This window comes from Acomys russatus, chromosome 19, assembly GCF_903995435.1.
Source record: "Acomys russatus chromosome 19, mAcoRus1.1, whole genome shotgun sequence".
NCBI lineage: Eukaryota > Metazoa > Chordata > Mammalia > Rodentia > Muridae > Acomys > Acomys russatus.
The window spans coordinates 31,093,569-31,119,527 of record NC_067155.1 but is presented as its reverse complement, the minus strand read 5'-3'; the positions used below and the strand labels follow the sequence as shown (position 1 = coordinate 31,119,527).

Here is a 25,959-nt window from a genome sequence, read left to right as displayed (position 1 = left end):
TGACTGCCTTAAACTTTAGTCTGTGACCTAACTGTTTTCTACTCTCTTTCACCCAGCAGTGTGCACAGTAAACTTCCTCCTGGTCTGCTCTGAAGGCAGAAGCCACACTCCACAAGCAAATCCTTTTCCTGTTACTGCAATGGAGATTTTATTACATGACTCAAAATTAAAAACTCGGTTGTAGTATATAGCCCGTTACCTTAAAAAAAAACTAGAAAGTTTAATCAAGAGGGGCAGAGCACAAGGCCAGTGGCCTAGGGAGCAACAGACCAGGATCAAGGTAGCCTGAGTCAACATAGCTTGTCTCAAAAACATTTTTCAAGAGGCTGAAGATACAGTTCTTCTAGAATTAATATTCTGTCCCAGGGAGAAATCACTCCACACACAATTAAAAGATTAATTAAGAAAAATCTCTTTAATGACAGCATGCATTCAGCTCTGGCTAATGCTCAAAGGGGAGCCAACTGAGAGCAGATTTTGCAGTCCACGTGTCACCCTTAAGTCACTTTTAGGTCGAGGCCCCAGCATATGTTTTGAACAACTGAAATATGGAGTGGAGACTGCAAGTCTAGCCACTCAGACCGAAGGGAGATTTACACAGCAAAGGTATTCCCAGAATTATTTCTTAAGTACACCAGTGCCCTCAAACAGCAAGTCACTCTTTAGCAGCAGGGTCCTGAACTGAATGTGCCAGAAGAGGAGAGGATAGGAAAAGCCAGCATTAGAAAAAGAATAAAAGCTGGGATGAGGAATCCTGCACAAGCTATGTCTTATGCCAAGTAAGCTACCCCGCCCCCCCCCCCCACTCCCGCCCCCACCCTCTACCCCCACCCCATGCTGTATTTATTTAATCACATTATAGCCTGATCCCAGCCTCCTCTCTCCTTTCCTCCCAGTCCCACTCTCAGGTCCCCCCACCGACCCACTCCTGCATTTTCCCCTCCCTTTCCCTTCATAGATGCTGAGCCCCACCCCCCACCCCACCCCATAAGTACCAACCCACCCTAATGCATTAAGACTCAGCAGGACCAAGCGTATCCTCTCCCACTGAGGCTGCGCAAGACAGCCAGCTAGAGGAAAGTGAGCCAAAGGCAGGCACAGTCAGAAACAGCTACTACTCCCATTGTTAGGGGACCCACATGATGACTAAGTTACACATCTGCTACATATGTGTAGGGGTTCTATGTACAGCCCATGCATGCTCTTTAGTTGGTGGTTCAATCCCTGTGAGTCCCAATGGGCCCCTACGGGCCAAGTAAGCTTTTTAAGAATAGCATCTGGTATACAACTTCCAGGGGAAAACAGAAGGAAATGGGAGAGATCTATGAAGTCAGCAGAAACTATCATACAACGGGATAGACACAGAGGAGGAGTCTTAATAAGACAATGCTGCACAAGGGGAACACTGCAAATCTCAGGAGCATTAATTACCAAGCCCACAGTGGCCTTGGTACTGACAACCACAGCCCCACATGGTGGGAGGAGGTGAATTCTCATCTGAAGCGAGCCCTCCCCAAAGGCCCTGGCCCCAGACCATTACCAGCTGTCTCAAGCATTTTCCTGGCTTTAGAAAATAAACTCTGTTTTATTCTCAATATACTGGGACCTTGGGGGAAGTTCCCAAGGCCTAGGCCCCAGGCTGTTACAGGCTATTCCAAGAATGTTACTGGGTTTAAGAAAGAACTATGCTAGTATACATATATGCTAGTATACAGATATGACGGCCTCATACGAAACTAGTTTGATCAGGCCAGCACTCAACACAACCATGTTTTTCCTTTCCAAAGAGATGTCAACCAGTGTAGACTTGCCCCTGTGGCAAAACTATGCTTTTCTCAAAAAGAAAACTGGACCTTTATGTGTAATTTTAATTTAGAACATGGCTGATGTGGAAAAAGATCACATCCTGGTCTATATGATCTGGTTGGAATACAGGACAGAGACAAGAAGACCTTTGACTTCAAGGCCAGCCTGGTATAGAGCAAGCTTCAGGTAAAGAAAAGCTTAGGTCCAGGAATGGTGGTTCATACCTTTAATCCTAGCACTCAGGAGACAGAGGCATGCCGGTGACTGAGCTCTACCTATTTCTGTTGAGGAAGTTCAGCTGAGTCAGTGAGGTGAGAGGCAGCACAGTGGAGTTGAGTTTGTAGGATTCAGAAGCAGTTTTACTGGGAGTTTTACAGACACAGGCTTTTAAAGAGAACAAAGGAGACACAGGTGAAGACAGAATGAGCCAGAGAATGAGAAGGAGCCAGAAAATTAGAACATATTGCTGAAGTTAGCATGAGGCCAGACAGAGCAATTCAGTCAGAAACTAAGAAAAGGCAGGTTGAATCAGTCAGCTTGGAGAGGAGTCTGAGCCAGAATAGCTGAGTTGAACTAGCCAGTAAGAGTTCAGAAAGAACTAGAAAGTGTGATCTTATTCAGCAGTAAGTCTCAGAGGCTGACAACATTCTAGGCCTGGATCAGATTGTATGAAGGACAGATGCTTTCAGGACTAGACCTAGGCTAGCAGACTTAGGCAGTAAAGCTTCTAGAAGGACAATTACATCAGGGGAGTAGAAGTTACTTTAACACCTTTATAGCACACCAGGCTGTGTGCTGTGTTGGTTGTGACCCCGTAATGCCCCATGAACGGCTTGTTAGACGCCTGTTCTTTCATATCAGGATGGGCCTAGTCGCTGGTTGTAAATCACAGCTGTCTCCTTTGTTATGGTTTGGAGCCAAATTTCTAGACGTTCCCGGTGAACAAATATATGTATGCCAGCATCCTAATCTCTAACAGGCCTGGTTACCACAGTACTTCTCTGAGGGGTGTTTTGGAGACAATCTTACCTTAGCTAATTCTACCTGGTGTCCCTTACTATTTTCTCAACAGTGCTACATCCTTTCCATCGTGAATTCTAATCACAGCTTAACACTGGAGTGCTACCCAACCCATAAGATGCCTTTTTACAACCTCTACAAAATTAACTCCGAATAGACCTTACAACCTAAAGGTTAAATGCTGAGGGCAGAACTTGTAGAAAATACTAGACAAACTAGGGTTCTCCGAGTTTGGCATCCTGCTAAGGACGTTTCTCCACACAAACCTCCTTTTCCGGAATACTCTGTACAGGTGTAGGCCCATAGTGAAGTTTATTCAGATGCCACCTCTGGGTCCAGCGAGTGCCTAGGACCACAAAGTACTTCACAGGTGGCAGCCGTTTACCACCCGGTCCTGGGAAAGGCCCACCACACCAGCTCCCGGGGCTCAGCCGCCTGCTCCCACCCGCCCCCCTCTATGTGGGCAGTGTCCCCCGCAGGCTCACCATGTCGCCAACGCGGAGCTTGACTGAGCTTCCCTCACAGCGCACAAGCAGCACGCTCAGTCGCGACTCTGCAGCTTGCCTGAGCTCCCCCCTCACAGCACCCAGAAGTCGCGCCGCCAGCACATCACTCCGAACAGTTCAACCCCGCTCAGCAAATGGAGCTGAACCAGCAGCAAGGCACCCGGAAGAACACGCCTCCGCTTATGACTGGCGGGTGTGCCCGGAGGCTCTGATTGGCCCGGGAGTCTGGAGTTCCGTGAGCCCCTCCCCTCAGCGTTAGAGTGCGCAGAAGGGATACGGTTTAGCAGTGCCTGACCTGGCGTTCCAGTCCAGGGCTGGACCGTGTCCAAATATGCAGAGATTTGTATTTCAGTAGCACTTCTGCCTGTCCTCCAATAGCTTGCTTGTCTAATCTTCCCACTCAGCCCCAGGGAGGACCCACCACTCCCATTCTGGTCGTTCAGCGACTTCCTCCTCCCCTTTGTGGGCGGTAGCCCTGAGCTCCCTAAATCTTAACTTCAGGGCTTGCCTGAGTCCCCCTCACAGCATTCAGTGGGCACTTCCGCTTCTTCCTCCTGGTGGTACAGTTGGGTGCTTGCATAGTCCATCGCTCAACTTGCAGTGGAGTTATCAATCTGTCCCACAAGTAGAAGGTGCCCAAATATTAATAATTAAAGAGAAATTATATGTGTGTGTGTGTGTGTGTGTAGATAGATAGATAGATAGATAGATAGATAGATAGATAGATAGATAGATAGATAGATAGATAGAGCTTCATGCTGGGTTTAGGTAAACTGAAGCTACTTTTCACCTGGTAGGTATGAGACAAACCTGGGAGAAAAGCAGTTAACGGATGGCAAACACTGTGTAGCACTATCTTCCTCAGCCACATCTTCTTCACGAAACACACACACACACACACACACACACACACACACACACACACACACACAGGTGTATATAGAAAGTGGGTTTATTAGTATGGCTCACAGGCTGTGGTACACAGCTAGTCCAACAACGAATGTGTACCAGTGGAAAGTTGAAGACTCCATGTTGCAGGACATTTGATTACACTGTGAACCCTGAGGTTGTCTACTGGAAAAAATTTGTCCTAGTTGTATGTCTCAGCCCTAGCACACAACTTTAATGCAAGAGCTTTCTGTAAATAAGCTTAAATAAACCACAGCTCAACTGCAGAGTTAAGAGAAAAACTGTAGGAGTAATATGGCTCTCCTAGAGATTGAACTCAGGTCATTAGGCTTAGCAGCAACAGAATTTACCCAAAGGGACAATTCTCTGGTATTCATCTGTGGTTCTGAGAAAGTGTTTTGAAAAGTATTTACTCCTATGACTAAACTAACATGCTCTCCCCAAAGAAAGCAGTATATATCATTTTCATTTGCAAATATGATTTATTATTCAAATCACCCATTTTCTTCCATCCCTAGATGATAATATGTTTACAATCTGAAAAGACAATATTTTACAGATGTAATGTTTCAACTAATCTCATTTGAGTATCAGTGAGATGGCTCAGTGGGAAACGTCTGTAGTGTGTAAACCTGGCAACCTGACCTTGATCACCATATAAATATGGCCAAACTAAACTCCACAAAGCTGTCTTCCAGTCTCCAGATGTCTGTCATGACCGTTCGCACAGCTTTTTGTGGTTTTCAAGCTTAGCTCTATAACATTCTGGCTTGGGGTTGAGTTGGGTGGGGTGGCAGGAGGGAGTTTGCAGTTCAGCTCCAGAGTCTTTTCTCTGGCCCTGATTCATGAGTGGTGACTTGATTACAGTAAATCCTTGTCATCATAGACCTGGTGTTTGGATATGTTGGATCTAAGCAGACCCCTTAATGCAAAGGCTTTACCACACTGATTTCATTTATAGGTTTTCTCTCCATTATGTGTTCTTTTATGTCTTCGAAGATGACCACGATGTACAAAGGCTTTACCACATTGGCTACATTTATAGGGGTTTTCTCTAGCATGTTTTTTTCATATATTCGAAGACTTCTCTGACATCCAAAGGCTTCACCATATTTAATACCTTCACAGGTATTTCTCTACAGTATGAATTCTTTTATGCCTTTGAAGATGACTAAGACGTGTAAAGGTTTTACCACATTGCTTACATTCATAGGGTTTCTCTCCAGTATGTATGTGTTCTTTTGTGTCTTTGGAGATGATTATGTTGTGAAAAGGCTTTACCACATTGATTACATTCATAAAGTTTCTCTTTAGTATGTGTTCTTTTATGTATTTGGAGATTACCATGACATGCAAAGGCTTTACCACAATGATTACATTCATAAGGTTTCTCTCCAGTATGTGTTCTTTTATGTATTTAGACACTATGAGCTTGTGAAAAGGCTTTGTCACATTGATTACATTTATAAGGTTTGTCTCCACATGAATTTTTTCATGCCTTTGAGGATTAGCAGGATGTGCAAACACTTTACCGCATTCATTACATTTGTAGAGTTTCTCTCCAGTATGAATTTTTTCATGCCTTTGAAGATTAGCAAGATGTGCAAAGACTTGACCACATTCATTACATTTGTAGGGTTTCTCTCCAGTATGTGCTCTTTTATGTCTTTGGAGATGACTGTGGTTTGAAAAGATTTTATCACATTTATTATATTCATAAAGTTTCTCTCCAACATGTGTTCTTTTATGTATTTGGAGGTTACTGTGATGTGCAATGGCTTCATTATATTGAATAACTTCATAGGGTTTCTCTCCATTATAAATTCTGAGTATTACTGTGATAAAAACAGGCTTTATCACATTGAGTATATTCATAGAGTTCCTCTCCAGTATGACTTCTCTCCTGCCTGCAAAGATAATTGTTACATGTGAAAGCTTTACCACATTCATTACACTGATGCATCTTTTTATCTGTATGAATTAATTTTAAATTTTGGTTTGATTGAAAAGAGGAATCAGATCTTAAGCTTTTATGCTTTTGTTTACATCCATGGTATTTGCCTTTATGATGGGTTATTTTGTGTCCTTGTAGCTTACTTGCAATGGTATGTGCATTCATTACAAGGTTCACATTTATAGCATGCTTTTTCTATATGAGTTTTTTTTTTTACATATTTGAAGAGAACTAAAAGGACTCAGAGCTTTACCACACCAATTGCGTTTATGAATTTCCTACATACTATATTTGCAAAGTGAGCTATGACCAACAAAAGAAGTTTCACATTACTAGTACTCAGAGATTTTCTATAGAGGGAGTTTGTGCATGTATTCCAAATAAAGTTAGAACTCCAACTAATTATAAACTTGTATCACATTCAGAGAGTATATACAAAGTGGGGGGCTCGTATATATCTTCTAATTACTCTGGGAGAAAGAGAGAGGTACATTGCTTCCTCCAATATCCCTATGCTCATATGGTTTGGATCCATTGTGATATATGATATATCTACTAAAAAAGAATAACAAACGAAAGGGTGCCATATTGCATTCACACATTATGTCTTGCTGTTCCTCATAAACATATGTTATAGATATAAAGCTTTCTCCGCAACATTCTGAACTCTCATACACTGCCCCTTGCACTAAACATAGCAATGATACTACAAGTTTCTAAGTAACACCAGCTTTACAATGGACTATACTTGGACATATACTTATCACCTAATCCCTGTGTATACCTTTTTCAGTATCTAAGTGGTTGTGGCGTAAACATATTGGCAGTGGTACAGCACCGCTCTAATGGGGTCTGATTCAAATTGTGTGGTATGTTCAGGCATTGTTTCCTTGTCTTCTTTCTTAGAGGAGTGCCTTACAAACACAAATCAGGTACCTGATTTACAATGTTGCTTTTCTTTAAAACTTCCAAGATACATTGCAATTTCCTCAGAGGCCTATTAGCATCACCTTGCATATGAAAATTACCTTCCATGTCTTCTAGAACTTTCACACTGTTCTTCATTATTATGGCCTTCCAAATTGTACCCTAAAATAGAGCATCAGAGAATTTATGATATACTTTCGGAAATTAGGCAAAATTCACATTACTATCTTCAGGGAACCCTAGAACTGCACCTGATTTATCCATCTCACTACTCTTTGCTCTCAATTAAAATTACATTAATGCATCAATAACCAAGAAACAGTTTTCCTCTTACTTTAAAACTCAAAGGAGAATTCAGTCTCACCTACAGCAGCGAGGTTCCTGCAGGTCTCCATCATCACATCTCTGTAGAGACTCTTCTGGGAAGGATCCAGCAAAGCCCACTCTTCCCGAGTGAAGTCCACATGCACATCATCGTAGGTCACTGCATCCTAAAATATCCCATACATGTGTCCAAGAGAAAGTATGATACTGACAACACTGTAAATATATACTTCATTGGAACTATATTAATATAATCCTGATGCTTCTTCCACTTACTTCCCGAGGCAGTTCTAATGTAAGCACCAAGTCATTTTAAAAAGGAAACTGAATAATGAAGTTCACATCTATCATAAGCCCTTTGAATAGAATACAGACTTACAAGAGAAATGACAAAGACACAATTAAAGTGAGTGAGAGAGAGAGAGAGAGAGAGAGAGAGAGAGAGAGAGAGAGAAGGAAATAGATCAACAGTACTGAGCACACTTCAAAGAATTTGTCTGTACAACTACTACCTACAAAAAATGATGGGCAAGCTGGGTGTATCAGCTCATGCCTTTAAATGCCAGCACTCAGGAGACAGAGGCAGGTTTATCTCGTTGAGTTGGATGCCATCTATGCAATGCATTCCAGGAAAGACAGAGGTACATATTAAGACCCTGATTGCACTGCAAAATCCAATCAAACAAAGAAAAAAGGTAGAAAGAACTCAGAGGTCTTTACTCAAGTTCCTACAAAGAGTTAAGCATTTATTCCAGTTCGATATTCTTCTTCCAGAAACCTGAAGCATCCCAGTTTAAACTGTAACATGAATAAGAGCTTACTAAAAGAGAATGCATGTTTAAACAGTGACAAATAGACAGATGGAAACATTACCAATGTGGAAGTTGATCAAAACTAAACAACGTGAGGTGGGAGAGATGGATCTGCAGTGAAGAGCCATAATTCAGGTTGAAGGCTCTTCTAATCTTTGGAAGATTAAACGTTGTCCTTCATCAGCTCTCTGCCTTTTTGCAAAAGGAGACAATCCCATTTCTGTTCAGGATTCCATTAAGGACAGTTCATTCCTATTGCCCCGTGTGTTACAGTTCTTGAAGACATTGTCCCTTCTGCATATTCTTTCCAGTATGAGGCCTCAAAAACACGCTTACCTGCATAGGAAATATGTCATCTCCCATGCCTCAGGTAATGGAAAGTCAGTTTGTTTCTGTGTCTTTAATCCTATTTCCTCTGCCTTTTGATTATCTTTATATTAGTTTTATTGTTAAAAACCCAGTCTCAAGGTAATTTGTGTAGCTAACAGACAGTTTTAAGTTTCCATTACCTATCTTAATAATTTTCTCTTAATGCTTACAGTAGATTGAGTAATGAAAGTGACATAAGCTCAAAGACCTCCAAAGTTGTAAATGCATAGTATTCGTGGTGATCTGACCAATAATGGTCCCCATTAGTTCATATATTTAAATGCACAGTCATCAGAGAGTGGCAGTATTTGAAATGACTAGAAGGATAAGAAGTTCCGGCCTTGTTGGAGGAAGTGTGTCACTAAGGGTAGGCTGTGAAGTTTCAAAGTCCCACAAAAGACCCAGAATTCCACCCCCCACCCCACCCGCCATCCACCATATAGTTTACGATGTAGAGCTCTCAGCTATTTTTTCAACATTAAGCCTGCCTGCCTGAGTTCCAACAGTCATGCCACCACATTAATGGACTGTGCTCTGAAACTCTGAGCAAGTCCACAATAAAAAGCTTTCTTCCATAAGAGTTTTTTTTTTTGTCATGGTGTCTCTTCACAGCAATAGAATAGTGATTAAAACAACATTTGTGTGTGTGTGTGTGTGTGTGTGTGTGTGTGTGTGTGTGTAATTTAACCAGAAACAATACTGAAATTCACAATATGCATTATTCCATGTGGTAGTGCATGCTTTGCTAGGAAGAACTACTCCAAAGAAAAGAGGCACCATATTTACATCTAGTTTTCTAACAAGTTCTACTACTAAAATGTGTGTGTGTGTTTAAATTTGAAATTTAAGTCATTATTTTTCTTCCTAAGTGGATTGAGAGAGATTTTTTTTGAGACAGGGTTTCTCTGTGTAGCCTTGGCTGTCCTAGACTGCCTTTGTAGACCAGGCTGGCCTTGAACTCACAGTGATCCACCTGCCTCTGCCTCCCGAGCGCTGGGATTAAAGGTGTGTGCCACCACGTCCGGCTGAGAGAGATTTTTTAAATCAATTGTTATCAACAGCAACAAAAGAGCATGTCATGGGTCAATGGGGAAGAGCACTGGCTGATATGTCACAGGACCCAGGCTTAGTTCCCAGTACCCATGGCACTCACAACCACGTGTAACTCCAGGCCAATGAAGATCTAAGTCACTTTTCTGGCCTCTGCAAGCGTTAGGCATGCATGTGATACATACACATACATGCAGGAGAAACAGCCATACGCATGAAATAAAATAAACAAACAAATCCATCCTTTCCAAGGTTGGCGTGGTTGGGATATATTTATAAATAAATTAGTAAATGAATAAAGCTAGAATTAGAACGGAATTGGAATCAGAGAAGCTGAGCTGGTGGTAGGAGGGATGTGAACTTGTGGCTTCTTATGCATCTGAACAATTATTTATTTATTTATTTAATTTTAGAGAACAGCTTTTGCAGACATGAGGATAAGTCGTAGAGGCTTTGCTTGACAAAGTTCCAGAGACCTCTGACTGTCCAGCATGATCACTAGACATCCAGAGCAGCTGTTGAGGCTTTGCTTGACAAAGTTCCAAAGGTCTCCTGCTGATCACCATGGCCCCTAAACATTACGTATGGTCCAGGTGTAATGTTGATTAGAAATCTGCTATGTCTCCTAAAACTGCTTTTTCTCTTTATTTCTCAGCCCTAAGGAAAAATCATACAGGGAAAAACTTTTTCCCACAGAAGATGTTGAAAGAGAGCATCTGGCCAAGGGCTTGAGACAATGATAGAGTTTTTTGCTTTGACTGTGAGCACCCAAGCAGAAACTGCATGAAAGAAAGTTAAGACCTTGACATAACAGTACCTGGCTAGATACTCTTACCTGTAGAAATGTTTTTTTTAGAATCTGCTTTGAGAGCAATAGAAGGTGGGCTTGGAAAGTCATGCTTCACAGATATTTTAAAATAGAGGACCCCTTGGCAGTTAGCCTAGGCTTGGGCAGCACACTTGTTGGTCTGGGACTGGAAGTAGGTCAAGTTTTTTCTTTCGAGAATATCTAGCTCAAGCTGCGTTGCTATGAGCATCTTGTAAACACATTGGCTTTAGCCCAGGGAAATTTATGATCAAACTTTCCTGTGTATTATTTAAAAAAATAACAATCAGGCCACACTGACCATTGCTTGGAAATTAATTGATTTTTGTCGTATGCTTTGTTGTAGGTTACAAAACTTTTTTGTTACTCTGTTGATTTTTGATTGCTCTAGTGATTGTAAAAGAAAAAAAGAATCATGATGTAATCTGTAATGAAAAAAATTGAACTTTATTCCAATAAGATACTGAACCTAAAAGTGGCTTAAAGGCGACAGCATATGTGGAATGCAAAGTCTGTTCTCAGCTGGCTCCTTTTGGGCATTAGCCGGAGATGAATGCATGCTTCATTAAAGAGACTTTTCTTAACGAATCTTTTAAATGTATTTGCTGTGATTTCTCTTTGGAAAGCCATATTAATTCTAGAACAGCTGCATCTTCAGCCTCTTAGGAAAATGTTTCTAAGATAAGCTGTGTTGACTCAGGTCACCTTGATCCCAGTCTGTTGCTCCCCAGGGGCAATGACCTTATTTCCCTCTTGATTAAACTTCCTAAATCCTTTAGTTAAAGGGCTGTGCCACAACAGAGTTTGAAAATTCCTCACTTGAGTCATGTGATGAACTCTCCACTGCAGTAACAGGAAAAGGATTTGCATGTGGAGCGTGACTTCTGTCTTCAGACCTGAACAGGAGGCACAGTTTATTGTGTACACTGCAGGGGGAAACAGGAAATAGCTAGATCACAGACTAAAGTTTTGTTGTTGCTGTTTGTTTGTTTAGTGTTTTGGTTTTTTGTTTTTGTTTTTGTTTTGTTTTGTTTTGTTTTGAGACAGGGTCTCTCTATGAAGTCTGGCTGTCCTGGACTTGCTTTGTAGACCAGGCTGGCCTCGAACTCACAGAGATCAGTCTGCTTCTGCCTCCAGAGTGCTAGGATTAAAGGCGTGCACCACCACACCTGGCTTGGTCACAGACTAAAATTTAAGGCAGTCAGCTGCAGGGGTCAACATTATGAAGAGAGACCTAATTGAGGCAGAGTGGGTGATTTTGTAATTTTCCAGCATGTATTAATTTGTGCATGTGAATGAAAACAGATCAGATTGGTGGGTGGATAATTTGGGTAAGTTGGCTTGAGCCAGTGGATATTGAATTTGCAATTAACAGACTGTCCTACACAAATATGTACAATCCTCCTTAACACAGTTATGTCTCCTCAAACTTGAGACCCAGGCTATTGGCTGTAGCTGTGTGTTTCAAGTGTTCAGCAGCTAATAGTTTACATAAGGGCAAGATTACACTATCTTATTAATGGCCTGTTCCTCTTCAAAATCATTAAGTATCCCTATGTGTTTTTTCAATTGTATTCATCTTTAAAAAAAAAAAAAAAACGAATTGTTGGTATTACGTATTAAATGTTATTTTCTTTATGAATCAATGATCTACTCTCTTATTTGTTAATATTCTCCCATAATTCCCAGTAATTAAGAAATTCGATCCTTTTTCTCATGGGCTTTCATATTTATTTTTGTTCAGAACAATATCTTCTGTAGCTTAGCCTTTCTCGTGCTGTGTAGTTAAGAGTTGCTTTACACACCTAATGCTGCCTCTGACGCCCAGCCTCTGGAAGATAGTTCTTCAACTCTTTCCAAGCTGTCAGTGTGAAGGAAAAGAGACTAGTCAATTCATGTTCTCTGACCTCCTTGCCCTTTTTTTTGGGGGGGGGGGGCGGAGAATGAGTTCGGGGTGTGAATTACAAATAAAGAGAGACCTGTGTAAGAACTGAGTTCACTGACCAACTCTGAAGCTGCTATAGTCACAGCACAGAAAGGAACGGAGAGGAAGGAAGAAAGGCGAGAGCTTTCCTGCTCTGGCAGTAGGAGCTGCCGTCAGCAGTAAGTAGTCAGGCAATCAATTTTAGATGCTCAGTAAAAAGTCATAATTAGACATCTTCGGGGGGGACATGTCACACATAAAGGCAAACAGGAATATGGATTAGGAACTGAACTTGCTTATAGAAAGGAGATTTCTGTAGCTACACTACTTCAAAGAACACAGAAGAGCTGAACAAACTGGTATGGCTGTACCTAACAGGAATGGGTTTTTTTTTTTTTTTTCCTGTTTGGAAATGTACAACTTGAGAGAAAAGGTGTGTGTAATACTTGGTGTGTTCCAGTACATACCTGAGGCCCCTGAAGAATATTGGACTATAAAACCATTTTCAATTTTTAAAAATAAAATTTAAGATTATAATGAAATCATTTCAGCCTTTTCATCCCTCCTAAGTGTTAAGTTCAAACGCTGGGGCAAATGGCTGAGATTCCTACTTAAATCAAAGGAGACCTGACTGTCAGGTCCTCCCAGCATCCTTCACTTCTTACCTGTTACAAGGTATGGCTGTCATATCCAGCCTGTAGCTTGGGCTGCCCTTCCCCCAGCTTCCCTTCCTTTTTGTAGTCCAACCATTTTGTTTACCTGCTCTTTTTTTTTTTCTTTTCTACTATGTATCATCCTGACCTCTTGGTCTGGTCTCCCCTCTCCCCTCCTTCCCCTCCTCCTAAAGATTAGGGTGATATCAACTCTGGACTCTCCCACATGTTCCGGTGTCTGCCTATGCTCTCCCTTCTATCTATAATAAACCTTCTGTTCCAGGAGCTGCCATATCTTTTCCTTTTTATTTGTTATTTTCATTAAGCTCCTATTAACTACTTCTTGCTTTCATGTTCATGGCCATATTTTTCTTTGTTTGTTATTACTCTTTGACTTTGACCGAAGTTTTGCTGTAGGATTTCCCATCCATGAGGTACAGACTGGACACTGAGTGTGTAATGGAAGGTGCACACTAGGGACCTATGTCTTGGCAGCTGAGGAGGTGCCTTGTGAGAGTGGAAGATTCTACTAAAATACAAATTTCCCAGACTAGGGCTCTGTCTGACCCTAGGGTGGAAAGGCAGAGCTAGAATGCCTCGTTTGATCTTTGATCCCCTGGTAGAGGACCTGCAACTGTCCTGAGGCCCAGCTCTGTGTTTAAGCTTATGAGGGACTGTGGGCAGGCTTAGTAACCAGGAACACCAGTGGGAGGTAGTTTGAAGGTTCATTTGAGGATTTTCCTCTGATGCAGCTGTAGGGAGTTGTGAGACCACAGGCCATGCCATAGTTAGTGTGGAAGCTATTGTCCCAAGGCCAGAAGGGGCAGGTCTGCTGAGCTATCGCTGTCTGGTCTGCTTGGACTGAGATGGACTGTGGGTCAGACTGTGGTTCTGTTTGTCTCCGGGTGGTGTCCTGGGCAGAAACCCTTGGCCTCTGACCCTCCCTGAGTGTGGATTCCCGAGGGAGGAGGAAGAGGCTCTGCAGGCCAAGCCATGGAAACATGTGGTGCTTATGCTATCACTGTCTAGTGTGCACACACAGGTATTGCTTTTGGTGTGCTGTAGGAAGACACACTGGGAAAATGAAGGCCTAGTTTCTAGAAAGGCTGATCATTGCATTTCGCATTCAGTTCTGTGTGACAAAGTGCGGAAACCATTTCGAACCTGATAGAACGCAGGTGATGGCAGTCATCCTTCAGCAGTACCTGTCAACTGCCACCAGCCACAATTGGCGCGATTCAGGGACATTAAACTCCAGGGTACAAAATGAATTCCTGAGGTGCAGAGGTTTTGCAGGTGTGCATGGTGTTGGGTAGATGGATAGGGCAGACTCCACGTCTTGTGACATAATCCATACAGCAGGAAGCAGATATTAAGTTCTTCTTCAACACTGTTTTGTATGTGAGTGCTAGTGGGGCTGGGTTTGCCTAAAGCCACAAGGGGGTATGAGGGAATGCAGAGCCACAGCCCATCTTTCTGATCACCTCCGTTTTCAAAGAGACTCCTAGAGCATGAGGCCTCTCTGGACACAGATCAGTAGTAGTGTGTGTGTGTGTGTGTGTGTGTGTGTGTGTGTGTGTGTGTATTATAACACATAACAGTTTTGGGCTACTTTGAGTTAGTTTTGTTGGAGCTGCGAAATCTGTGTTTATTTAATTTGTATACAGATACAATCAAAGGTATCTTTGGTCAAGTTTACATTTTTTTTTTTCCTGCTGGAGTTTCCTTAGGTCTTTTCACGAGAATGCGAATATATTTTCAGGCTTATGTTTTTTGGCGTTTTTCTCTCCATCCCCTTGTTCTTTCACAAACACTGTACACATTCTTGATTGTGTGGTAGCTTTGTGGTAAGTACCGAAGTCACATCGTGTCGGTGTGTGTACTGTTTTTTTTTTCCCACAATCCTTTGGAAACTTCTTTCGTATGGCTTATAGCTCTGGACTCAGTATTTCTTTTTACAAATTGTTAGAATTAAATGAGCGGGAACCTCCGTAATTCCCCGATTCAAGCGAGTGACAGCTAACATGAGAAACTAGCCGGGGTTAGTTTCCTGCTTGATGTGTAGGTCACATGGCTGAGAGCCAAACTTCTGATTTCACAGGTCTACATTTGGCCCAAGAATGAGCTTGTAATTAATCCCCTATTTGTTGTGTTCTCTCTTCACAGAATGAGAACTGTAAATCTGTCGAAATCATGCTTTCTCTGCGTTCACGATTTTGTTTCTCTTTGTTCATTATTGTTTCCTTTCTTTGTGTTTTCATTCAGGACAAATTGAAGTATTATTATTATTATTATTATTATTATTATTATTATTTTACTTAAAATAGGTTCTTCCCTCATACACCACACTCTGACCATTGTTTCTTCTCTCTCCACTTCTCACAGCTACCCGCCCCACCTCTGCTATGTTCCTCATTCCCAGATCTACTCCCCATCCTCTGTTTCAGAAAAGAGCAGGCCTCCAAGAGAGGGCAGCCAAACAAGACCCAACAGCATACATACAAACAAAGAAACAGACAGTGCAGTAGAACTCATGATGAGGTTGGACATGGCAACTCAACAGGAGGAGAAGAGTCTCAAGAGCAGGTGTGAGAGTCAGAGCTACACCTTCTCCCACAGTTAAGAGTCCCACCAAACACCAAGCTGAAAGCCATAACACATCAGCAGAGGGCCTGGTGCGGACCCAGACACACCCAAATGCTTGCAAATTAAGGCTCTGTGATACTCCGGCCTATCCAGTCAGTGTAAGTCATGGGTTCTCTCTCATGGCGTGGGCCTCAAGTTAAACCAAACATCTGTTGGCCAATCGAACAAGTTTGGTGTCACCATGCCACTGCACATCTTGTAGGCAGGACAGCTTTTTAGGGGGAGGGGAGGCTTTCTTTCTTTTTTTTTTAAGCTGAGTTGGTGTTCAGGTTTTTCTTTCTGAAGCCTATAGAGTCCCTTCTCTGTTGCGACCCTTCCGACCAGCGGAAAATAAGGACACGACCTGAGTGTTCTTCTCCAGGCGGTTTATTCAGGAATTTTCAGCGAGCTTCTTCTTCTGTACCCCAGCACCCCTCTTATAACCTCTGCCTCACCCAATCAGCAGCTCTTACATTGGTAGCTCCAATTGGTTCCCGACAAGGCGGGATGCATACGTCAGAGCAAAGCGCGGCCCACAACCCAAATAAGGACTTGCTTACCAGGAGCAGAATTGCAAGTCATTTTGCCTGGCCGGTTGCCAGGTGCCACCTTAGCGAGGGCGATAGCTTCAGCTTCCCACAGTCCCCCCCTTCTTTATTTTAAAATGCAACAGGCGAGAGTAGAGGTCTGATCTCCAGTTGTCAAAATGGGAGATTGTAATGGCCTAGCCAAACCCCACTCAGGGAGTCTGGCTTGGCCACACCCAACCCAGTGCCTTCTTCATGGAAACGGGGTCTGGGACACTAACCCGTATGCAATCAGACATGCTCCTCAGGATGACGCTGGTCTTCATGCAGCGCCATCCCTGCAGTGCTAAGCCTCGCATCCTGAGCGTGACGATCTGGGGGGACTGCTCATAGATCCTTCATATAACCAAGCCAAATCTGTGGAGATTGGCCACCCTCTAGGGCTGCAAAAGTCTGGACAACCATGGCTTTTGCTCTTTGTTGTTGAATGCGCAATTGGCATATAAACCAGAACGCTAAGCAGCCGATAAGAATGAGGCACAGGCCCAATGCCCCTATGCCCGCCCACTCCCGGAGATGGCCCATGGCTTGAGCAATCCAACGTGAAAGGCCGACAGCCATGGCGAGGTCAACCGGTGTGGAACTGATGCAAACAACTGAAGTCCTCAATTCCTTTAGTAGGAGCCCAAACTCTCCGGTCCAACTACCTGCAAGATACCTAGACAATTGTCTGGACAAGTTAGCAGAATGGGACACGTTATTAAAGGGGATAGATGTTACGCAGAGACCCGAATACTTCCATTGACATCCAAGTTGGGCTATCTCGGCGGGCACACGCACCTGGTCTTGCAGCAGGTCCACACACTGATTAAGTAACATAATGCCTGATCTCAGGTGGGAGTTGATAACCATAAAAAGAAAGGGAGGCCAAACGCACACAGGTGTGGGCTTAAAGGCAATATTCTTGCCAGGTGAGAAAACCTTAGTACTTGTTTCAACCATTTTACTTTCTGTTTCACTTCGTCCTCTACTGGGAGCCTTATTGCTCATACCGAGTCTTTATAGTCCTACCTGGAACCTTATAGTCTCCGTATCTGAGAACTTAACTTGTCCCTCCCTTACCAGTGAACTTACCAGTCGACTGCCCTGACCACCAGGAGTTCTGAACACTTGTGAATGACAAAAGACGTTCCCCGTACGGGCCACCACTTGTCGCGACCCTTCCAACTAGCGGAAAATAAGGACACGACCCAAGCGTTCTTCTCCAGGCGGTTTATTCAGGAATTTCCAGCAAGCTTCTTTTTTTCCTGTACCCCAGCGCCCCTCTTATATCCTCTGCCTCACCCAATCAGCAGCTCTTACGTTGGTAGCTCCAATTGGTTCCCGACAAGGCGGGATGCATACGTCAGAGCAAAGCGCGGCCCACAACCCAAATAAGGACTTGTTTACCAGGAGCAGAATTGCAACTCATTTTGCCTGGCAGGTTGCCAGGTGCCATCTTAGCGAGGGCGATAGCTTCAGCTTCCCACACTTCTCACCCTCAAAGAGGCTTAGAACGTAGAGGCAAAGTTTCCAAGCTTGTACCTGCTCAACTGCTCTACATTCAGTATGCACTGTGGAAGCTCTCCTCAGCAATGAGGCCTTGCTGTCAGTTTCAGAGAGCAACCTTCTGTCCGAGCATCAGCCTGGGTTGTTTAGGGATATCCATGGGGCCTCTTTGGCCAATCTCTCAACCAAAAGTAAACCAAGTCCCTCCACTGAAGACCTGCTTGGCTACAAAGGCTAGCCAGTTCAGATTCTGTATCCTCCATAACTAAGAGTCCTCACTAAGGTTACCCTCATAGATTCCGGGAAGTTACCTGTGCACTAAGTTTCTACACTAAGCCACAAATGCGCCCTAATTCCAGCTTTTCCTTTCTGTACTGCACTCTCTCCGCCTCCCCAACTGATCCCTCCCCTTCCTGGTCCCATTCACCCCCAGAATGCCCATGGAATCTATTCTACTTCCCCTTTCCTTACAGATCCAGGCTTCCCTCATTGCCCCTTTCTTTACCTTTTCTATACCTTTTCTCTGGATCTGTGGCTTATAGGTGAATTGTCATTTACCTAATAGCCAATATCCATTTATAAGTGAATGCATACTATATTTGTGTTTCTGTGTCTTGGCTTCTTCATTTAGGGTGGTTTTTTTCCTAGTTGCATCTCTTTTCCTATTAATTTCATGACATCATTTTTCTAAAAAACAAAACAAAACAAAAAAAAAACCAACTCTTTTTTTTTTTGCCTCATTTTTATGCTGTTGAGTTATACTCCATTGTGTAAACGTACCACCTTTTCTTGATCCATTCATTATTTGAGAAAAATCTAGGTTGTTTCCAGTTTTTCTCCAGTACAAGTAAAAATCACTGTAAAGGTTGTTGAGTAAGTGTCCTTGTGGTAGGTAGGACGGAGTGACTTCTGTATATATATTCAAGAGTGGTATAGCTGGGCCTTATAGTAGAGCAATTCCCAGTTTTCTGAGAAGCCACAATACTGATTTCCATAGCGTCTGAACTAGTCTGCACTTCCATCAGGAATGGAGGAGCTTCTCCCTTCCTCCACATCCTTGCCAGCATCACCTGTCACTTCTATTATTGATTTTAGCCATCTTGACAAGTGGAAGATGGAATCTCAAAGCGCTTTTCACTTGCATTTCCATGGTAGATAAGGATGTTTAACCTTTCTTTAAGTATTTCTCAGCCATTTGAACTTCCTCTGTCGAGAACTCTCTGTTTAGATATGTAAATTCTTGGTATATGCTAAATATTGGTAAAAAGCTTTTCCCATTCCTTATGTTGCCTCTTTGTCCAATCAACCATGTTTGTTTATTTGTTTTGTTTTTTTTTCCTTACAGAAGCTTTTTCAGATTCATGTCCCTTTTATTAAGTGTTGCTCTTAGTGCCTGCACTATTAGTGTTCTGTTTAGAAGGCTACCTCCTAGATAGTCTGTTCAGGGCTGTTCCCCACTTTCTTTTCTTTTAGTTTCAGTGTGTCTGGTTTTATTTTTAGATCTTTGATCCTCTTGAACTTAGTTTTGTGCAAGGTGATGAATATGGATATACTTGAGTCTTCTACATGCAGAGATACAGTTTAAGTAGCACCATTGGGGCAAATGGGTTTATATCTGTCCCAAGGCAATTTTTTTTTTTTTTTTTTTGGCAATAGAAAAAGTTTTATTTCTCAATTGAAATAAAAAAATTCATTTGGAAAAATCTGTAACTAAATATATCTTTAAGTGTATTTATTTTTAGATCACAGAGGACCTTCACTTTGAATTTCAGCCTGCCTCTTACGAGTGGCTTTTATATTAAATTACTGTAAATTTTATATCCCTATCTCTGCCTCCCAAGTGCTAGAAATCAAAGGGGTGTGCCTCCCAAGTGCTGAGGTTAAGGGTGTGAACCATCACTACCCTGTTCCTTGTAACTCTTGGATTTAGAAAACACCTAACTTATAAGAGATCTGCCCAGTCACTGCTAACATTAAAGGCATGGGCTACCACTACCCTGCGCCAATGTTTTCTCTTCATTCCAAATTATCTCAACTCTTAGAGATTTAGAAAACAAGTTTGAACTGTAGCAACCCTTCAAATTTACTTAAGACATTTTAAATCTCTTGACTGTGTTTTTTAATACAAACAACAAAAAAATATCCTTTTTATTTTAGAAGAAAACTTTCAACTTTATAAGTCAGTTTGGGCTGAATGGCCAACCTCAGGAGATCTATCCTGTTCAAATCTAATCTTTATCAATGTTGATGGTATCCACACCTTTCTTCTCCTGTGGACACAAAGGTGAAACCTCTTCGCCAACATAACTAACACATGCCGGTTTCCATTCTGAGGTCAGAACATCATTAAAATTTACAGGCTGATTTAGTTCATCAGTTTTTTTTTCTCTATTATCCGATGTCTGCTGGCAGCTGCTGTGTCCTGCTTATGGACAACCTGGACAGTCTGTGACTGTTCTTGATGATACCTTTTAATATTTTCCTCAGAAGCATTCTTTATTTTATGGTTTGTGTATGAGATTGGAGGGATGTTAATCTGTTTTTCAATGCTGCATCAAGTCACATCCCCATAAATTCACTGCTATATTAGGTACATATAGCTTTACTTTTTCTATGTGTCTTTTTGCCTCTACACACTCCACCCATCTTGTACTTCGTATAATCTGAGATAAAGTTCCAATCCCTAGAAGCTCAATATTTACCTCCCTAAGAGGCCAGTCTGGATGCCAAATTTTTGGTGAAATTATTGTTACATCTATTCTTGTGTCTACTAAGCCATCAATTACAATGCTATTTATTTGTTTTTTTTTTTTTTTGCTTTGGTCTCAGACCATTTACAGAATTTTGCCAAAATACTTGTTTTGTGTTCTCTCCTGATTTTTTTTTTGCTTTATTTACTGACGCTGTTCTGTCCTTGATTACATCCAAAGCAATATTTTTAAAACAGGCATTGAGGGTTGAAGAGATGGCTCAGAGGTTAAGAGCACTGACTGCTCTTCCAGAGGTCATGAGTTCAATCCCCAGCAACCACATGGTGGCTCACAACCATCTATAATGTGATCTGATGCCCTCTTCAGCACTGTATACATGATAATAAATAAATCTTAAAAAAAAAAATAAATAAAACAGGCATTGATTCTTTTAATTGTTCTATGGATGAGTTTCTCCCATGCTGACAGGGAATGACTGAATTGAATTTGATATAGGGGCCTGCCGGAGGCCCTCTGGGACACTTCCAGAAGGCAAAGGGTTACCTTGCCTATCCCTTGCTGATCTGCATTCATTAGTTCAGTGCTGGCCTTTGCCACATCTTACATACACTCCAGAAAGCTGAGGCCTTCTTTTTGGATTATTTCTAGAAAAAAACATTGGTTCTAGGAACACCTTGCCTATAAACCCTTTTCAAATGACCTTGATTACCACAATTAAAACATCTGCTATTTTAGTTTTTCTTAAAATATTTAAAAATTACTTCTCATATCAAGTTAACATCATAAACATGAGATCCAATAGTCACCCAGTCCTGCTGATCTTGCTTCTAAAGGTAACTCAGCATAATAACCTTCATGTAGCAACTGACCTCAGGAAATATCAATAGCTCTGCCTGGTTTTTTGGTTTTATGGCTCTAGCTTTATCTTTCCACCAATTTTTACCATTGTAACTGAGGATCAGCATCCAATATTGCTGTTGCCAAATTACTCCAGTCTTGGGGGATAAGTCTGGCTGAGTTGTCCATTACTTGAATGTCTGCTTCACAAAGGGCATGAGTACATATCAAAGGAATTCATCACTTCCTTAAATCTCCTCAAATCTAATATATGTCTACAGGATTCCATTTAATTTCATTGCAATCTTGTTGTAGTTCAAGAATAGTCACATAATTGGGGCTGGAGAGATGGCCCAGTGGTTAAGAATACTGACTGCTCTTCCAGAGGTCCTGAGTTCAGTTCCCAACAACCACATGGTGGCTCACAACCATCTATAATGTGACCTCATGCCTTCTTCTGGTGTGCAGGTGTACATGCAGGCAGAACATTGTATATATAATAAATAAATAAATTAAAAAAAAAAACAATAGTCACATAAACCACTCAGACACCAATCTCAGGCAGGTATGGATGGTTTAGTGACTGCAACACCCCAAGACAGACCATGGCCAGGGACACAGTGGACACAGGAGCCAAACAGTGATGTTGGTATGCTTCTAAGGCAGGATATATATATATATATCCAACAACCAAGTAACAAAGTTGCAACCCTAACACACCTTTAATGCAGGAACTTTCTGTTTATTGTAAACAAGTGATTAAGGTGTGGCTCAGCCAGCCTTATACACCCCTTTAATCCAAAATCTTTCTGTACACAGGTTTTAATAAAGTTAATCCTAGGTCAAAAGGCGAAGCAAGAAACCAGCTGACAGGGATTAAAGAGTAGGAGGGAATTTTAGTTGAGGGCCATTTAAGATAGCGTGTAGAAGCAGAAGGGGTCTTTGGTGCTTTTAGCCCTTGGACTTTACTCTTGGGATTTTAGCTTTTAGCTCTTTAGCTTTTAGCCCTCTAGCTCTTGAGTTCCTGAGCTTGCTGGCCTTTGGCTTTGGGGGCCTTGAGCTAGCAAGCCTTTGGCCTTGGGCTTTTTTGCCTTTTCTTCCTGGGCTGTTAGCTGAGCTAGTGAGTCTATTGGGCCTTCTCCACTAGGATATAAACTAAGAAGGAAGTTCAGCTGGGTAGCTTTCTCTGCCTCTCCAAGCTAGCAGGTTTTTCATCACAACATCTGGCTCCTGAGTCCTTATTTATAAAATAGAATAATCAGAGATTTTCATATAAAACAACAGAAAGGAGATTCTATTAACTGTTTGGGTTATAAAATAAGTCAACAAAAAACTTCAAAGACAAAAGATGCAGATCTGTAAAAATCAGTGGCAAACTCCTAATGATTTTCAAAAATTAATGGGAAATATTAATTAGCTATGGCCTACAATTGGATTAACTATTCATGAATTAAGTAATTTGTTTCAAACATTACAAGAATATGTAGACTTAAATAGTCCAAGATGGTTAAAAGTTGAAGCAGAGAGTGTTTAACCTGGTAGAACAGAGACTGCAAGACGCATATGTGGATCAAATTGATCCCAAACTTGACTGTATTTTGGTTATTTTGACTTCAACTCATTCTCTTACTGGGCTCATTATGCAAAGAAAAGATAGTATCATGGAATGGCTTTTCTTACCATGTAAACAAAGTTTAAAAAAATTAAAGACTTATATAGAAAAGGTTTCTGAATTAATCATAGAAGGTAGAACAAGACTGCATGAATTGTCAGGAACTGACCAAAATTGCAGTGTTTTCAACTAACGCCGAGTTTGTGTCATTATGGGTAATCAGTGAAGACTGGTAAAGAGCTTGTGGTATCTGTGATAAATTAATGGATATCCTAAAAGCAAACACCTGCGGCTTGTAACAATATCTAATTGGACTCTCCCACATATTCTAAAGGGAATTCCAATTCCAGAATCATCAACATTCTATACTGATGCAAATAAGTTGGGAATGGCAGGCTATGAGTCAGATAAAATAAGCAAAGCAATTAAATCCCATAGACTTAGTTCAAAACTCAGAGTTGTATGCAGTCTTTATGGTATTATTAGATTTTCCTGAATTTCTCAATATAATTATTGACTGTCAATATGCAGAAAGATCTGTTTTGCATATAAAAACTTCTGGATTTAGTCCTGATAATAGGACTAACTTTGTTACTTATGGAACAACAACAGGAAATCAGAAATAAAAATAACAATTACATATTACTTATATTTGGTCTCATACAGGTTTTCCAAGTCCATTGCCACAAGGAAATGAGGAAATTGACCAATTAATAGGAAATGTGTTAGAAGCCTCAAATTTTCATGAAAAACACCATATTAACAGTAAAAGCTTAAAGAAAAAAATTATCACTTGGGAACAAGCTACAGAAACTATAAGAAAATGTCTTTTTTCTTTGTACAACCAGACTCTATTACCCATCAGTAGTAACGTTAGAGATACTAAAAGATATGAAATCTGGCAAATGAATGTATTTCATTTTGCAGATTTTGGAAAACTAAAATTTGTATACCACACCATTGATACATAATCAGTGTTTCAATGGGCAAGTTCTTTGAGTTCTGAAAAAGCTGATTCTGAAGCAATTCTTTGCATTTTATAATATACGGTACATTTCAGGTATACTACACAATCCCACAGGACAAGCAGATATAGAAAGGTCTAATCACATTCTTTAAGTGATGCTTATAAAAACAAAACGGAAGAGTAAAGACCCCCAGTGGCCGACCAAATAGTGTTTCATTAACTTTAATTCTTTAAATGTTAATGAAAAGAGAACAATAGCCATGGAGAGACAGTGGATTATAGAAAAACGGTGAAATTAAATCAACCTATATATTACAAACATGCTAACATCAAAATGGAAGTCTGCAGTATTTTTGTGTTGGAAACTCTGTTTTGCTTATGTTTCTACCAGGAATGAAAAGATATGTATACCATCAAAACTTATAGAAAATAGAATTGATAAGAAAAAGTCCCCTGAAAACTTGGACACCCCCCCCCCAATCAGAAAGACATTTAGTTTAAAATAACTCTGTTTCAATTAATGGCTTAAAACGTAAAGGGGTAAATGCAGTAAGAATATAGGTTTCCTTAAAAACCCAGTTATGTCATATAAATATTGTTTTGCTGTTGTTGTTTAAATACCACGTGTGGAATATGGGTCAGCTTCAGGTTGTCCACAGCTGCTATAATTTGTCTCAATGCTAGGAGCAGCTCTAAAGAGGCTGCTATTGCTGCCCCTGATGCTGGTGGTATATGCTGCTACTTTTGCTGTTGCTGTTTACTGGATTGCTGCTTGCTGCTTAGAAATATCCTTATGACAAAGATTGGCCTTGCCCCAAGGAACTCGATGCCCCTAATCAACAGGAAGTCGTCTACAGAGCCCTATGCCTCCTTTCCCCTCTAACCTCCTTTCTTGCATACCCAGTGTTGTGGGTTTGTAATGGATTGTGGTGGAGAAGGGCGGTAGATACAGGAACCCAATAAGGAGCAAGAAAAACATCAATACAATGAGGTTAACTACACCCAAGAAACACAGGAAATCAATAGTATTTTGCACCAGCAAAACCAAAAGAAGGGAAACACACACACACACACACACACACACACACACACACACACACACACACACACTACTTACTACCACAACCAAGATAAAAATAACAAGAATTAACAATAATTGGTCATTAATATCCCTCAATATCAATGGACTCAATTCCTTCAATAAAAAGACACAGACTAACAGAATGGGTGTGAAAACACAATCCAGCATTCTTCTGCATATAAGAAACATACCTCAGCAATAAAGGTAAATATTACCTCAGACTAAAGGGTTGGAAAAAGAATTTCCAAGCAAATTAACCCAAGAAGCAAGCTGGAGTAGCCATTCTAATATCTAACAAAATAGACTTTCAATCAAAATTAATTAAAAGGGGTGGGGAAGAACACTTCATACTTCTCAAAGGAAAAATCCACCAAGATGACATGTTAATTCTGAATTTCCATGACCCAAATGTGAGAGCACACATTTGTAAAAGAAACATTACTAAAGATTAAATCATACGTGGAATCACACATGTTAATAATAGGAGACTTCAACACCCCATTCTCACCAATAGACAGGTCAATGAGACAGAAGCTAAACACAAATAATGAAGCTAACTGACATTATGAATCGAGTGGACTAAACAGACGTCTATAGAACATTTCACTCAAACACAAAAGAATATACCTTCTTCTCAGCACCTCACAGAACCTGGTCCAAAGTTGACCATATATCATCCACAAAGCAAGTCTCAACAGACACAAGAAATGAAACTAACTCCCTATATTTTATCAGACCACCCTGATTTAAAGCTGGACTTCAACAACAAAAGAAACAACAAAAATCTTACAAACTCATGGAAACTGAACAACTCTATACTCTATGACCAATGGATCAAGGAAGGAGTAAAGAAAGAAATGAAAGGTTCTATAAAGTTCAATGAAAATGGGGGCACAAACTTATGGGACACAATGAAAGCAGTACTAAGAGTAAAGTTCAAAGCACTAAGTGCCTTCATAAAATACTTGGAG

The 25,959-nt window shown here is 41.1% G+C and overlaps 3 protein-coding genes across 3 annotated transcripts in view; 1 reads left to right on the top strand and 2 right to left on the bottom strand.

The window, feature by feature from the left end:
* Window positions 1-3,358, bottom strand: part of LOC127202961 (zinc finger protein 431-like) — a 206,971-nt gene extending 203,613 nt beyond the window's left edge. The window contains exon 1 of the mRNA XM_051161796.1: window positions 3,312-3,358. Coding sequence (XP_051017753.1) covers window positions 3,312-3,314 — 3 coding nt within the window. The 5' untranslated portion in view covers window positions 3,315-3,358. The remainder of the gene's footprint in view (window positions 1-3,311) is intronic.
* The window catches only part of LOC127203988 (zinc finger protein 721-like), a 1,570,727-nt gene that overhangs the window by 668,405 nt on the left and 876,363 nt on the right, over window positions 1-25,959 (top strand).
* Window positions 7,220-16,591, bottom strand: LOC127202960 (zinc finger protein 431-like). The gene is made up of 3 exons (XM_051161795.1): window positions 16,514-16,591; window positions 7,487-7,613; window positions 7,220-7,284 (listed from the first exon to the last, which is right to left on the bottom strand). Exons 1-3 carry the CDS (start codon window positions 16,589-16,591, stop codon window positions 7,220-7,222), a joined length of 270 nt encoding a protein of 89 aa, XP_051017752.1.

What these genes read in the sequence shown, in the direction of transcription:
- LOC127202960 (XM_051161795.1), bottom strand. Translation starts at nt 16,591, where the DNA reads ATGCGAGGCTTAGCACTGCAGGGATGGCGCTGCATGAAGACCAGCGTC. An exon ending in GCATGTCTGATTGCATACGG is followed by an intron (nt 7,614 to 16,513) that starts GTTAGTGTCCCA and finishes GGGATATTTTAG; the next exon opens with GATGCAGTGACCTACGATGA. An exon ending in CAGGAACCTCGCTGCTGTAG is followed by an intron (nt 7,285 to 7,486) that starts GTGAGACTGAAT and finishes GCTCTATTTTAG; the next exon opens with GGTACAATTTGGAAGGCCAT.